Source organism: Pagrus major, chromosome 20 (assembly GCF_040436345.1).
Source record: "Pagrus major chromosome 20, Pma_NU_1.0".
In the NCBI taxonomy this organism is placed as follows: Eukaryota; Metazoa; Chordata; class Actinopteri; order Spariformes; family Sparidae; genus Pagrus; species Pagrus major.
In genome coordinates this window covers 27,383,677-27,398,943 of record NC_133234.1, presented here as the reverse complement: position 1 = coordinate 27,398,943, position 15,267 = coordinate 27,383,677, and the positions used below count along the sequence as shown (strand labels likewise).

Sequence of the window (15,267 nt, the reverse complement as noted above, 5' to 3'; positions counted from 1 at the left end):
TCTGTCAGGTGCAAGTAGAACTCTCTGTTTTAAAGATTCAGGATTTTGTGTTCCCTGTTGAAAATTTGGGGCCAGTAATGACTGAAATGTGTTTGCAAAATGAGGATTTACCAACTGGAAAGTGTCTTAGAGAAGGACAGATGAGTGACTAAGATTTTACCTTCCATTGTAAAAAATGGAAGAGGGGAGAATTGATGAAACGGAGAACGTACTTCAAGCAGCATCAACGCCAATAAATCAGCTAATACAGTGAAAGCTAAGCTGATAGACCAGGAGGGTTGTGCGGGGAGGGATAACTTAAGGATCTATGGAATACCTGAAGGTAAAGAAGGCAGCGACATGGTTGGTTTCGTGGATAAACTGCTGCAAAATGCACTCGACCTTCCTGCTGACAGAGAGCTGGGAATTGACCGAGCTCACGTGACCAGTCACAGAAGCACAATGACCCACGAGCAAAGCCCCGGTCCATCATAGTCAAGTTTGGAAGCTACCGCACAAAAGAAGAGATTCTTCGGAGTGCACGGCAGAAAAAACAAATCTTCTGCAATGACACTCGCTTCTACGTTGACCATGATTTTCCTCTCGAGGTGCTAAAGAAACGCAGCGAATACACCGAAGTCAAAAAAGTGTTGAGAGAAAAATGAGACACAAAGTTTGAGAAGAACACTGTGGAGACTAAACACAAGTATCCTGAATAACCCACAATTTAAAACTCAAGTGAGAAATGAAATAAAAATGTGTCTAAAGGACAATGATACTAGAGAGGTAGACTCAGCTATAGTCTGGGACACCCTACAAGCAGTAATCAGGGGGAAAATTATATCTTTCTATGCCCAAGAAAAGAAACGAAAACAAACAAGACTGAAAGACCTCAACAAGGAATTGAAAGATCTCGAGGCACAACACAAAAGAGAAGAAAAAACAACCATAATGATGAAAATAAAGAAAATTTGAAATTATTTGAACATATACTCTCAGGAAATTGAAAAAAAGATGATATTTACAAAGCAAAAATACTATGAATCGGGTTCAAAATCAACAAAACTTCTGGCGAGAAAGCTCAAAAAGCAACAAGCTGATAACACCTTATATAAAATAAGGGATCCGGATTCTAAGACGATAAAACATAAACAAGAAGAAATACAAAAAATGAGTCTCTACATACACAGCCACGACTAGAGGACAAACAACAGATTGCTAAATGAGTTGATCCTGTGTTGCCTTAAATTACCCGGGTTGTCAGAGGCACGATATCAAATACTCACAGCCGCAATTACTGAAGCAGAGCTAAGCAGTGCCATCACCAGACTTAAAGCTAATAAATCACCTGGCCCGGACGGCTGCCCTCAGACTGGTATAGGGCTTTCCGGTCAGAATTAATGCCTAGTCTTCTTCGAGCTTGTAATACAATGCTAACAGACACAAAAATGCCTCCTTCATGGAATGATGCGGTAAGTTCAGTTATTCACAAAGAAGGAAAAGATAAACTACAATGCGGATCATACAGACCTATTTCAGTGTTAAATGTAGACTATAAATTATACACAGCTATCCTTGCCAAAGGACTAGAAAACATTGTAGCACAGCTTTTACACAATGACCAGACAGGATTCATCTCACAAAGACAAACCCACGATAACATCAGACGGTCTCTGCACGTACTAAACCATATTCAACAAAACAAGCCAGTGAGTTTAGATGCTGAGAAGGCTTTTGACTCAGTGAGCAGGCCTTTCCTATATGAAGCCCTTGAAAGATTCGGCTTTCATAAAAGCTTCACAAAGGCCATCCGTACCTTATATAGTAAACCAACAGCTCAGGTTAAAATAAACGGGCACCTTTCAGACAGAATCACCTCAGAGTGTTGATCGAGACAAGGATGCCCACTTTCAGCATTACTGTTCGCACTGTACAGAGCCTCTTGCACATTACATAAGGCAGACAGAAAGCATTAAAGGAATCCGCATTAACGAAGACGACCACAAGGTGGCGCTGTATGCGGACGACATCTTGGTTTATTTAAATAACCCTTCTGAATCCTTCTCTAAGCTTATGAAACTTCCTGACACATTTGGTAAATATGCAGGGTATAAACTAAATATACAAAAAACACAAATCATGTCATTTAATTATGTACCTTCAAAACACCTTAGAGAGAAATTTAAATTAAAGTGGGATCAAAACTCATTGAAATATCCAGGGATAAACCTTCCAAAACTCATCTCGACACTGGCTGAGACAAATTATAACCCCCTGCTAACGAAAATCAAAGATGACATACATAGATGGAACTGTGTTTCCTTCCTTGGCCTCAGTCACAGAACTGATTGTGTAGTTCAAGCCCTTCCTGTAGAAGTCCCCTCAAAACATTTATCTGAATTGAAACAAATAATCTCTAGATTTATTTGGCAAGGAAAAAAACCTAGGATTAAATGCAAAACCCTACAACTCTCAAAAGAGGAAGGAGGAATGGCTCTACCCAATTTAAAAGCTTATTATTCTGCAGCCCAAATTAAACCCTTAATTAACATACAGTATGTACCTGCACATTCCAGGCTGGGTGGAAAGACATTGAACTTTCCATTATGAATGATCCACCAATTCATGCAGTACTACCCCACAAAAACCTGGCAGGATTCATAAAAAATGTAAAGAATCCACTCCTCAAAGCTACACTAAACATCTGGGATACTATTAGGGATGAGTATAAACTAGAAGATAAACTACAAATAATCCAATGGTGCACTTGTGATCCTATGTTCAAGCCAAACAAAATGGACTATAGATTTAAATCCTGGATTACAAGAGGAATAACATTTTACTCCCTAACAGAAAAAGAATAATTGAAAGACTTTGAATACCTGAGGGAAAAATATCATCTTGACAAAAATATTCTTATAAATACCTCCAGATACGCAATCACTATTAATATAATATTAATTCAAGTTGGTTGATATGTGTAGACTCCAGTGGAAATGTACTAATTCTAATACCTGGCAGGAATTCGGATGGAAATGTTTTATTCATATCACCAAGGCAGACGGCACATTTTTCTGGAGGGAACTCTGGGTGCTGGAGAAAGTGTGGTTCTCAAGACGCCGATCACTGGCAGATATTCTGGGACTGTTCAGTGATAAAACCCTTTTGGGTGGAGTTTCACAGCGCACTCAAAAACATACTTAACACTGACCTGCCCTTGGAATTTACTGTATTATTCCGAGGAAATGTTGACCTTCTGACAAGGTGCGCCGATAAATATATGTATGGTATTTTGGGATCAGCCTGCAAAAAAGCTATAACCAGGCGCTGGTTACTTCCTGAACCACCCACAATACAGGAATGGATTGATATAGTGAATAGCATTTATGTCATGGAAAGGATTACTTTCTCCCTCCACCTGCAGAAATAAGTGTTCACTACATTCTGGACTAAATGGATTAAATATGTAAAACCATTACAGCCAGATTTTGTGGAGGTATGAAAGTTATCGTTATGCTGCTTGTATCTAACAAACGGTATTTGTTTTAGCTTCTCATAAATCTCCCCTTGTCTACCCTTTTATTTTTTTTATGCACAGCTTTCCTCTCCCAACTTGTAGTTTTTGTATAAAGAAAATATGTGGACTGCAGAAGAGTTGACTTTGTATGCATATTTGACTTTTTATATGAACTGCTGTCCCAAAACACAAAACAGAAAGATTAAAGTTGAAGTTTTAAACTTACGTTCATTGTCAGATTTCTGTCGAAGTCAGCTGATAAACATCTTGATTTTAATGTGTCTGGATGTCTCTGATAATAAATGACTGAACAGCTGCTGTTTCACAACAAAAATAATATTTACTGAAGCATATGTCCTAGAGTCTGTGTTTGCCTTTGGATTACACAACTTTGTTGGCACTCGCATGTGGCACGGTGTCTTATCACACACGTATCACGCATCATGCATCAGCTCTGGCATCAGCAATTTATTTCAATGTTTCCCAAACAGTCATAAATTTGTGGTGGTGTGCCATAATATATCAACACACACATATTATACATATATATATATATACACACACACACACACACACACACACACACACACACACACACCTCGGCCTGCTTGTTCTTTCAAACATCTTTTGTTTTCATCATGTTCACTTTCAGCTGTTTCAGAACTCATGTTTAGTTACTGCTGCTGAAAACAACGTTTCCTTTGATGCTGTTTCATGATAAAATCTTTTAAATGGCTAAATAACAGGGAACTTTTATTGTGAAGAAGTTAAAGGAAACAATGTAATTGAATTGGTGGAGCCACTTTGTCAGCAGTGATTCTTCAATAGTACTTCGGGGATTGAGACAAGCACGCCATCGGTTTAAGACGCACATTCAAGCAGGCAGCCCAGTTGCGGTGAAAATGCAAATCAGTCAAACCAAGTAGAGCCAGGCCGGCAGATGTGATGGAAAAATGCCATCTGTGAACCCGACATACAGACTCAAAACAAGCAACTATACATTATAAAACAGGAGCAGAAGCAGCAACTGTGTCCAGAGTCCCTCAAACTAACTGATATTCATTCAAAATGTAACATGTCCAAACTTTTGCCCACAGAATCAATAAACAGGAGTGTAAAGATTCACCGATGTGACTGGCAAATGGTTTTTAAACATTAAAGATGCGTGTACGTCGATGTGCGGGCCATGAATCAATCTGAATGTACTGTGAGCCAGACGATGGCCCGATCTTCAAGTTAATGATCGGTGAACTGAAGCTGAGCTGTTAATTCTGCACAGCGTCTCAAAATCTTGTTTAAGGTTAAAAGTCAAAGCCAGACTGTTGTTACTTTCACGAGAGTTACGTTAACCACCACATCGGGCTATTAGAGCCATGCTTGGGAGGCTTCGGCTGCAGTACTGTTTTTTTTAATAAAACTGGCCCAGGGATGTCTGCTTTGCCACCAACAACTTGTACTTGTGCTAACTGCTGTCAAGCCAAAGCACTAGGTGTAAATTGAGTATGCATCTTTTGCATCTTGTGCTGTGCACAGGGCCCGTGTCCATACAGGTTTTATTTCAGGCAGCACCAGAGTTGCACCATCAGGAGAGGCAGACAAATGTTTGGCCCTGATGGCCAAATTTTGCAATGACAACTATAAACCTTGTTAAACCTCCCATAAAGACACTGTAGACCACTGCTTCCTCAAAATCACCGCTTTATCTGTTGATGATCACTGGCCTTAGAATAAAAGTTATTAAGTGTTAATGTCTGTTTCTGCCCCTGAAGAAGATGCAGCTGTAGTTTGTCACTGTGACCACTAGAGGGCAGTGATTCCTGATCATTTGTTTGTGAACAGGAAGGACAGAGAGAATCCAGACAGAAAGACACAGGAGACAAAGTGAAGACCAGGGATCACACCAGCTTTGTGCTCTGCTTCTCATTTACTGTCAGTGTACAGCAGATAATGATTCACATCAGGGTTTCAAACCTCCACCAGACGTTGTGTTGAAACTAGTGTGTCCGACTTTAAAGCTGAGTGTGTGTTTGGTTGCAGGCAGCGGACTGAAGGGAACATCTGAACCAGCCGAGAATCATTTCTCTACACCAACAGCTGTTTGACACAAGACTTTACAGCAGCAGCTGCTCTAACACACAATCACACTCTCACTTTGATTTAACGTCCAGATATTCATCACAACTACTGATCAAATACAGATCGACTGCTGATATTCTGCTGTACGATGGTCCTGGAGATCTACTGCACAGGACGGATCTTCATGCTGAAGCTCTTCAGGGAGTAGTCAAAGCCCTTCCACTGGTGCCACTCCACTCCAACAGCAAAGAGAGTACCATCAGCCCCCCAACGATAAACCCCGTTTGGATTTGTTTGGAAACAACCTCCGTACCAGAACGCTCCCAGGAATGTTCTGGCACAGTTGCCATCCGCCATTTTCATTCTGTTAACTGATAATAATAATAATAATAATGATGATGATGATGATGATGATGATGATGATGATGATGATAATAATAAAAATAATAATAATAATAATGATAATAATGGTAACAACAGTGTAACATGGTGAAACTGGGATGTTTCTGAGATGGTATCACACTGTGAAACTCTCAGCGTTACAACCCCAGTCTGAAAACTGTCTGTGTTGTGGAGCGGTTCCTTACAGAGCTGGGAGGCGTCACGGAGACACAAATAACACATTTGTGAGCACATGAAGACATCAGACCATCAGCTTTCTGCTCAGCTTCTTATTTATTGTCATCATACAGCAGGTTATGATCCACATTAAGGTTTAAACCTCCACCAAATATCAAGATAGTGCAGAGATGAACACACCGTGAGACCACACATTTATCTTTATCCATTAAATGTTTCCGGGCCGGTTTCCTGCTGGCACACATGGAGCAGCAGTCCAGCTGAAGGTTTCCCTGCTGGTGGTCAGTTCAGCAGTTCAGCCTGAAGTCCTGACACGTCGGTAATGCTTATTAATATTTGGGATGTTACATATTTGTGCGTTGAGCCTGATTCAATCAATTGTGTGCTGGTCGCAGGCCTGTAACTATGGAAGCACAGACTTACACTTTTGGCTGCACCACCAACTCCCTCATAAGCTCCAATGTTCACTTTGAGCCTACATTTCTGAGGGGAAGCAGACGGCACCAGTTTTCTAATTCGCTCATTCCCTCACTTTTCACTGTAAAGATATGAAATCTACATCCACGCGTTCAGCAGCTTCTCCCCTCGCTCATGATGAACAGTTTAGGCCGTAGCAGTTACTTAGTGCTGCAGCATTAGTATGGGAATACGCACCACGCTACATTTCTTGAGAACTGTTCTAGTTTGTCGTACACACCTCGGCCTGTCTGCAGCATTCATTCCTGCTGCTGCTGCTGCTGCTGCTGCTGCTGCTGCGAGACACCACAGATGTGTTCACAGACATGAGCTGGTGTGCTGGTGGACTGTGCTGGGAACCAGTTTCAGGAAAATACGGCCCATTAAGAGATTACATGCTTAATGATAGAAAGAGAAAGAAATCACTAGAGATCAACTGCTGATATTCTGCTGTACGATGGTCCTGGAGATCTACTGCACAGGACGGATCTTCATGCTGATGCTCTTCAGGGAGTAGTCGTAGCCCTTCCACTGGTACCACTCCACTCCAACAGCATAGAGAGTACCATCAGCCCCCCAACGATAAACCCCGTTTGGATTTGTGCGGTGACAATCGTTGTACCAGAACGCTCCCAGTTGTGATCTGGCACAGTTCAGGACGGAGGTGTCCTGGTCTTTGTCGAAGGTAGAGAACTTTTGTCCGTTGTGATAACTCAGGGCGTCTCCTACAGACACACAACAAATGTACAACCAACTGAATCTCAGATCTTAATTCAGTAGATGTGTAGCGGGCAGGGCTTTATGTCTAGAGTATATGGTTATGATGATATGAGATAACAGTCACATTTTGGTTGTGGTGATGTCATAATGGTTGTCTTTTCCTGGTTTTAAAGGCTCATTACAGTAAAGTGACATCATTTTCTGCTGTTCTACTTGTTCTAATACTTGTCTTACCCACTGATGATTATTCATCAAAAAGCTCAGTGTGTTAGTATTTTGTCACGCTGATCTAATGTTTTTCATTTGATCACAAACATTCAGCAACAACTATTTAAACACACACATGTTGTAAATGATCCTCAGGGTTTCTTTGATGTTCAGGACAGTTTCAGATGTTGGAGAGTTCACATACAAACAATCACTAAAACAACTACAAAAGTATTTAGAGTCCAGCTGTAGGATTTTACATGGTCCAATTAAATTAAATTAAAAGTTTTTACATGATTATTTTCACCCATCTTTCTACCCAGGTCGTAGTTGACTGGCATAGATAGCATTATCTCTCTGTTAATTTGGGCTGATAAGCATGTGAGGAAGGTAGATCTTCATTGCAGAGGAGCAGATCCCTTGGGGGACTTGGTCTACAGAGTCTTGTTGGTTACTACTGGGCTGCAAATGCAAAAGCATAAAATTATGCTTTGGTTTGCCTCATCTGAGAGCAACTGGTGCCAGATTGAAGCGAGGTCGTGCTCCTCTTCCTCACTCCAGGCCCTGGCTTGTAGTAGCCTCCGTCTCAAATGTCACATCTAATCCCGTAGTAACTGGCACTTTAAAAATCTGGGCACAAATGAGGCATCACTCTGGTTGGCTCACTCTCCCTCTGACAACTCCTATTTGTAATAACCATTTATTCTTGCCTGCTGAAATTGATCCCTGATTTACGTCCTTTGAGAGGAGTGGTCTCTGCCATCTGAGAGAGATGTATATAGGTGGTGTATTTGTTAGCTTTGGACAATTCTGATTAACCTTCACCATGAATAGCTGAAATGTTTTAAGATACTTTCCGCTACACGACATCGCTCAGACTCAGTTTCTTCTCAGTTCACCTCCAAGTGGCCTGGATGTACTTCTGAGAGCTGAAACTCTGTCTGAAGGCCACATCTCTTACTTTTATAACCTTCCCTCTCCCCCTAATGACTCAGTTGTTAACTAGGGCCAGCTGGGAGAACGAACTGCAGACCACTCTGTCAGATGACTTCCTCCGGCTGCGCTAGACTTAGCCTTATACAATTCAAAGTATTACATAGAATTCACTACGGAGGCTTGCCCATCCATCCGGGCAGATGAGATGAGGGATGCAATGGTTGTTCTCAGACCCCCTGTCACTTAACCCACATATTCTGTTCATGCCTCAATGTCAAAGGATTTTGGGGTTGAAAATCTGTCCATCTCCTCATATTGCTATTTTTGGTAGATCTCCAGATGAAATCAATCAATCAATCAATAACCTCTCTGATTGCCTGTCGGAAGATTCTGCTTCTATGGAAATCGCCCTCACCACCTCCATTCAAAGCTTGGCTGTCTGACACTAAGTTTCTTTTAAAACTTGGGAAAATAAAGTTCACACTCAGAGGTTCCTCTGAATTATGTTAACCAGCTCTCTCCTGGGGAAGGGTCACTGTAGTGGTCTGTTTAGTACATGTGGGCTTTGAGTACTAACCTCACTGTCTGCCCGCCACACAAACGTATAGCAGATGCATTTGACCCCCCCCCCCGACTTCTGTTGGTTAATGATTTCCAGCAACCTGGTGCAATGTCCTCGGTGTCAGCAACTATCAACCTCTCTCTTAAATGATTAATCAAACCTTTATTTTATTTTTTGTATTTATTTATTTTTCTTTTAATGTATTTGTTTGTTTTTGTTTGGCCAATTTATTTATATCAGTTTATATCAGTATCAATTGTATCTATATCAGTACACTTGTACTATACCTGCACTATATTATACACAAACTATTGTGTCATCTAGTATCTCATTTTGTACATTTCTGTCATGTTGTATATCTGGCTACTCTGGTTTCACGGCGGGTGCTGTGGATTTGGATGGGGAAGATGAGATGGGACTCCGTTATAGGAGCTTTGTTGAGGTTTTTCATTCATTATAAAAATTGGGAAATGAAAACATTTACTGTCTTGTGTTTGGATTATGTGTTGACCACTTTGTTCAATAAAATATATGAAAAAAAAATGGAAATTTAAAAAAGTAAGACACAAAACAACTTCTGCTATGAGTGCCTCACCTGCCCCTCCATCAGTGAATCCAGATACATGCAATCTGTATCCGTAGGACTCTGGGCTGATGGAGAACGAGGAGTAACGAGCGAACACTGTGTTTCCCTCAAAGTCCTCCATGTCGACCAGCAGCTCGTACTTCTTCCTCAGAGTCAGGTGGAAGAGATTCTCAAGACCTGAAACAAACATGAACATATATAAACAGAGTTTCATGAGGTCACATGACTGTTACGTGCGACACCCACCACTGCTGAAGGACGCAAGTCAAAGCAGCCGCCTCTATTGTTTTCAATGCAGAACCCCGACTGATGTTTCTGTGAAATCCTGGATAAATTAAATGACACCTGAACGACATTATTGTTACATTCAAACATTAATATGTCACGTTTCAGACGTGCCTGAGTCATATTAATAGTTGTATTTTGAGGAACATTTCAGACGATTAAGTAAGACGATTGGATGCAGAACTACAACAAAAGTATAAAAAGCTAAATACATGAAAGTTGGTTTGTGATGTTGGAGCCGTCTGTGCCCTCTGCTGACCAAAGCCATGCAAACAGTGGTTTTAGTTTGCTCTGGAGTTTTCATTATGGCCCACTGTCTGTGCTGACAGGCGGTGAAAAGGACTGGAGACAACCCCGATCATTGTTAAAATAATTTTACTGATCTTATAACAGCTACGCAGGTGGCGTGTACTATGCACCCTGTTATGTGTAGCAGCACCATGAACGCCTGTTCCCTGCTTCTTGTGACAGTGGTTATATGGTGGGTGTTGCCCTTTGGTTTGGGTTCATCTCTCACCGAGCCAGTACTCTCCAGCAGCGCTCCCAAAGCCCGTCTTGTATTGATCCCAGCCCCTGTAGAAGTTCACCGAGCCGTCCATCCTCCTCTGGAACACCTGGAGGGACGAACACACAACACACCTGCCAGCTCAGGTTTCCAGACAACATGGTTGTCCCGGTGGTGAGCCTACATTCAGGAATCAGCTGGTTTTGCTGTCAGTTGGAAGGCTGTGTACTGTGTACAGTGCCGTCACTGCCGCTAAACTAGCTGTTTTCCTTCCTCTACACTGTTGTTTCTTCACACTCTGTTCATAATGTTTGCTCATTTTAAACTCATTAAAACTCTGGCTATGAGAAATCAGACAGTTATTAGATGACATGATCCATCCTTGGTAAAATGAACGGGTGACCTTCCACTTGTCTGAATAAGAACTGATAACTGGTGAGAGAGTGAAGATACTCACCGTCCAGCGTCCTTCCTGTGAATCCATGTCACAGTACACCTACACACAAACACATACACTCACTTACAAATCTGATCCATTTGCAGTTATTAAGTATAATAATTGTGAGCTGCAAACAAAACTACTACAGTTGTGTCAGAAGCATCAGTCAGAACATGTTGAAAACTTTTAGGGTCTAAAGGCAGAGCTGCGTCCCAGAGAGGGTGAAGTGTACCTGGACAGCAGACGTGGCTCCGATGGGATAGATGGTGTACACGCCACTGGGTTGTGTCCTGTCATTATTATGAATATCACTGCAGTCCACTGGTAGGACGAGCTGCTGGCAGCTGGTCAGCACTGGAGCCAGGAGGAGGAGGACGGACAGCAGCTGGACAGAGGACATGTTGTCATGTTGTTTATTGAAACACTGTGTACAGTTTAAAGGCTTTTGTTTCCCCTCTTTAAAAAAATATCAATATTTGCTTAAAAAATTAGGATTTATCAACTGGAAAAGGACAGGAAAGTGACTTTAAGAGATCTTACCCTCCATGTAAAAAGAAAAAAGAAATAAAATCTAGATGTGATAAACTCATATTTATTTAGAACATATGCAGGTTAGCGTTAGGTAGCCAGAGAGGCTAAACACAGAGCGTTCAAAAAAGTTGCTGAACACAGAAATGAGAAGAAAGTTAACTGTAAGAAACTTGAGTCACCAAACAATATTTTAAATAATCATACTGAACCTGTTAACATACTGAAATAACTTAAACATTTAGACAAACAGATTAAAGTTAAAGTTACAAACTTACCTTCATGGTCAGATTCCTGTTGAAGTGAGCTGATCAAAATCCTGATGTCAGAGTGTCTGGATGCGTTAATGTCTCTCTTACGTATAATCCAAAGATCAGCTAATTACTGAACAGCTGCAGTTTCACAACAATAGAAGCATTCAGTGAAAGATAGTTGCCCCGCTATCAAGGTTTGTTTTTCTGAGGAATGTTTCCTTATTCGAATCAAAGGTCAGACTGAGACTCAATCAACTCTTCATCCAGAAAGTTACATTCTGTTGCTGTAACTATGAACTCAGTAATAAACTTAAACTCCTGACTGAAGTTACACGTCTGACTATGTCTCCAGAATCTGAACATTATGAGCATTATTAAGACGTGTGTTACTGCGGTGTACAAATATCAAGCAGAATAAAATGGAAATACCTCAGAACTTATCATCAGCTACATTAAAGGAGCAGTCTGTTGTTTTGGTGCAGAAATGTTAATGAGCAGAGAAAGATCTTCATTGGCTGATTTTTTTTCCGCATAAACAAACTCTCTTTGTTTTCATGAATAAACAAACTGACCTTAAAGGACAACACAATTTATACTGTTTAACTTTGTTTATATGTGGCGGACCCTGCCACATTTCTAGCTTCAGACAGTGTTCTGGGACCTTATTTTCCTCTGAGAACAGTTTGTTTATTCACTTATTGAAAAAGTTTGTAAGTAAGTTTTAGTCCATATAGAACAACTATATGTGTCAAATAGCCACATGTGGTCCACATTCAAACAGCAATAAAATACAAAACACAGATGCTGTAATCGCTCTGATTCTTCCTACCTGTCCTCTCCAGATGCTGCAGAACATTTAGTCTCTTCCGTCACCTTTTCAGCGTTCAGGTGAGCCCGTGGAAAGAAGAGCGCACGCCAGGCGCACCACAACAGTGGAAAGCAAGCGTTTTGCTGCAGACACGTCTCGCTGTGATTGGAGGCCCAGTCAAACAAATCCTGCTACTCCAGTTTGAAACATCTTTAGTTTTTTGGCTGTTGTTTTATCTGTAATTTCTTTAAGAGCAGGAGCTCGACACTCGTCTGTTGCACTGTTAGTTGCTTTAAATAAAACCGGATCAGTGATGTCTGCTTCTCCACCAACATCTCAGACTCGTTATAGGTCACAATATTAGGTTATTTAATATGCTGTTATTGAGTTTATTCATTTGTTGTATTTCCCACTGAACATTTTGGTTTTCTTCCTCACACAATACTGGTATGAAGTACCAAGGAGAGCAGAGCTGTGTGTGTACAGTTCAGTCCTACCGGACTTGACGTAGCTGTGGGATGGTGAGTGTTGTTCAGTCCACAGCCTTCATACTGCAGGTATCTGCCTCTGTATCTCTGCGGGCAGGGCTCACCATCCAGTACCAGAAAAGTTCATTTCTGGAGTTATCTCAGGTCTCCAAGATCTCCTCTGAAGTCTCATCGTAAAAATCACCTGTGAATGAGGTCAACATAAAATGACCTTTATGTTAATAGTATACATTTACGTACAACACAGCACTTCACTTCAGTTTCACAGTCTCATCATATCATCACCAACCACAGTAATTAGTTTAGGGCCAATTCTTTTAGTAAAAGCTCAGTTTCCCTTAAGATTCACAAAAGATGCTGCAGGATGATGTATTTGTGTAGCTGACCCTGAAGTCAGCATCCTGTGAGGTCCATGAGTCAAACACAAGGTTCTGATCCGTCCAGGTTCTGATCATCCAGATCATCTCCACAGATGAACTCCACTCTGATGTTTGAAGGTAAATTAAGTGTGTAGCAGTAAAAAGCTAATGCTAGGCTACAAACAGACGACATCACGGTCACATGACTGAAACGTCTCCACCACTGAGCGTCTCACTGCACAATTACTATCCAGGTTTCTATAAACTGATCAATGTACGAGTTGTAAAGTCAGAGTGAGAACAGTGTGTAACTAAAGTGGCCTGTAAAGACGGACTAGTGAGCAGATGAGTCTCCGTGTTCGCTGTGAGGACGTTTAATGTCCCCGAAAACCTCTGTAGTCTCATTCAGACACTTGTTAGCAACCGCTAACTGTTTTTAACACATGAAGAGCTTCATAATTAAACTGTGGACATTAATGATGAGTTTATGTGGGAGAACAAAATGTGTAAACACATCTTAAGCTTGTGTTCACCACAAACCCACTCAAACACCCACTGATTTCCAGACAAAAGAACAAGAAGTACAGAAATGCCAACTGATTTCTGAGTGCTGGGACTCACTGGGACTCACTGGGACTCACTGGGACTCACTCCTACAGCTGGATGACAACATACATTTAGACACTTTAATTCTGCACCTTTTAAATACGCTCAAACTCTTGTAACCTGTAATAATTACAGCGCTAACATCATGTCAGCCAGCAGCCATTAGCAGAAGCAGTGCGAAGAGTGAATCAAAGCTAAATAATTAGCATCTTTATGACTCCAACATGGCAGAAAATGTCTAAAACTCATTGCAGTTACAGTTTTTAAGAAGCTAACACTTTTAGCATAATCAAATGAGTTTTTACATGGCGCTAGTTAGCCTTGCAGCTAGCGGACTTTTGATCGCTAACGTTTTTAGCATAAGTCAAGGGGGTTTAACATAGCGAAAATTAGCATCACGGCTAGCGGACATTTGCTAGCAGTGTAATGCTGCAACATTAGCCTGGAAAATGGCGCCAGTCGTTGAAACGGACGTTGTCCTTGTTTAAACCTCTCTGTGATTTTATATTGTCAACATAAATGACTGAGTAACACTTGACAACTCCACAAAACTTAAATAAATCTCCTCCATTACTTAATAAAGTTTCTTACCATTTCAATAGATGCCGCTCAGCCCGGCTCTGACCTTTGACCTTCACGTCACAGCGACCGTCAGTCAGTAGAGCTGGGAGGCGGGCGGAAGCTTCTGATTGGCCAAAATGAAAGTAAACTTGAAGTCATTGGCTGTTTGCGATGTTTATCACAGAGCGTCTCTGCCACACTGACAGGCACATTAACATCAAAGGGTTTTAAAGCAGCAAATTCTTTCAAAGTTTGAGGATTCAGGAAACAAATGAAAAGAGAAAGACTTGTTAGCTGATGTATTTAAGTAGATTCCACATTGTTGTAAATAAACTTTAGTGACATATGAGTCCGTGTTGCTGCAGTACTTTATATTTTATTTATTGTGAACATATTTTATAGACTCAGATATCTTCAGTTACATTCTTTGAACAAAACAGTCACATCAGTCACACACAAACAGGAGTGTAGCGTCCACACGTCTCTTTGCGTTAGATGACGCTGTGCGAGGCGGACATGTTTTGTGCAGCAGTGAAACTGCTGCTGCTGCTGCTGCTGCTGCTGCTGCTGCTGCTGCTGCTGCGAGACACCACAGATGTGTTCACAAACATGAGCTGGTGTGCTGGTGGACTGTGCTGGGAACCAGTTTCAGGAAAATACGGCCCATTAAGAGATTACATGCTTAATGATAGAAAGAGAAAGAAATCACTAGAGATCAACTGCTGATATTCTGCTGTACGATGGTCCTGGAGATCTACTGCACAGGACGGATCTTCATGCTGATGCTCTTCAGGGAGTAGTCGTAGCCCTTCCACT

The 15,267-nt window shown here is 41.2% G+C and overlaps 1 protein-coding gene and 1 pseudogene across 1 annotated transcript in view; both read right to left on the bottom strand.

Moving 5' to 3' along the window:
* The window catches only part of LOC141015172 (microfibril-associated glycoprotein 4-like), a 10,839-nt gene extending 7,797 nt beyond the window's left edge, over nucleotides 1-3,042 (bottom strand). The window contains exon 1 of the mRNA XM_073489120.1: nucleotides 2,994-3,042. Within this exon, the coding sequence (XP_073345221.1) occupies nucleotides 2,994-3,027 (34 nt within the window). The 5' untranslated portion in view covers nucleotides 3,028-3,042. The remainder of the gene's footprint in view (nucleotides 1-2,993) is intronic.
* A 3,815-nt stretch (nucleotides 3,043-6,857) lies between these two features.
* LOC141015246 (microfibril-associated glycoprotein 4-like) lies at nucleotides 6,858-13,032 on the bottom strand (annotated as a pseudogene).
* Nucleotides 13,033-15,267: the final 2,235 nt, after the last annotated feature.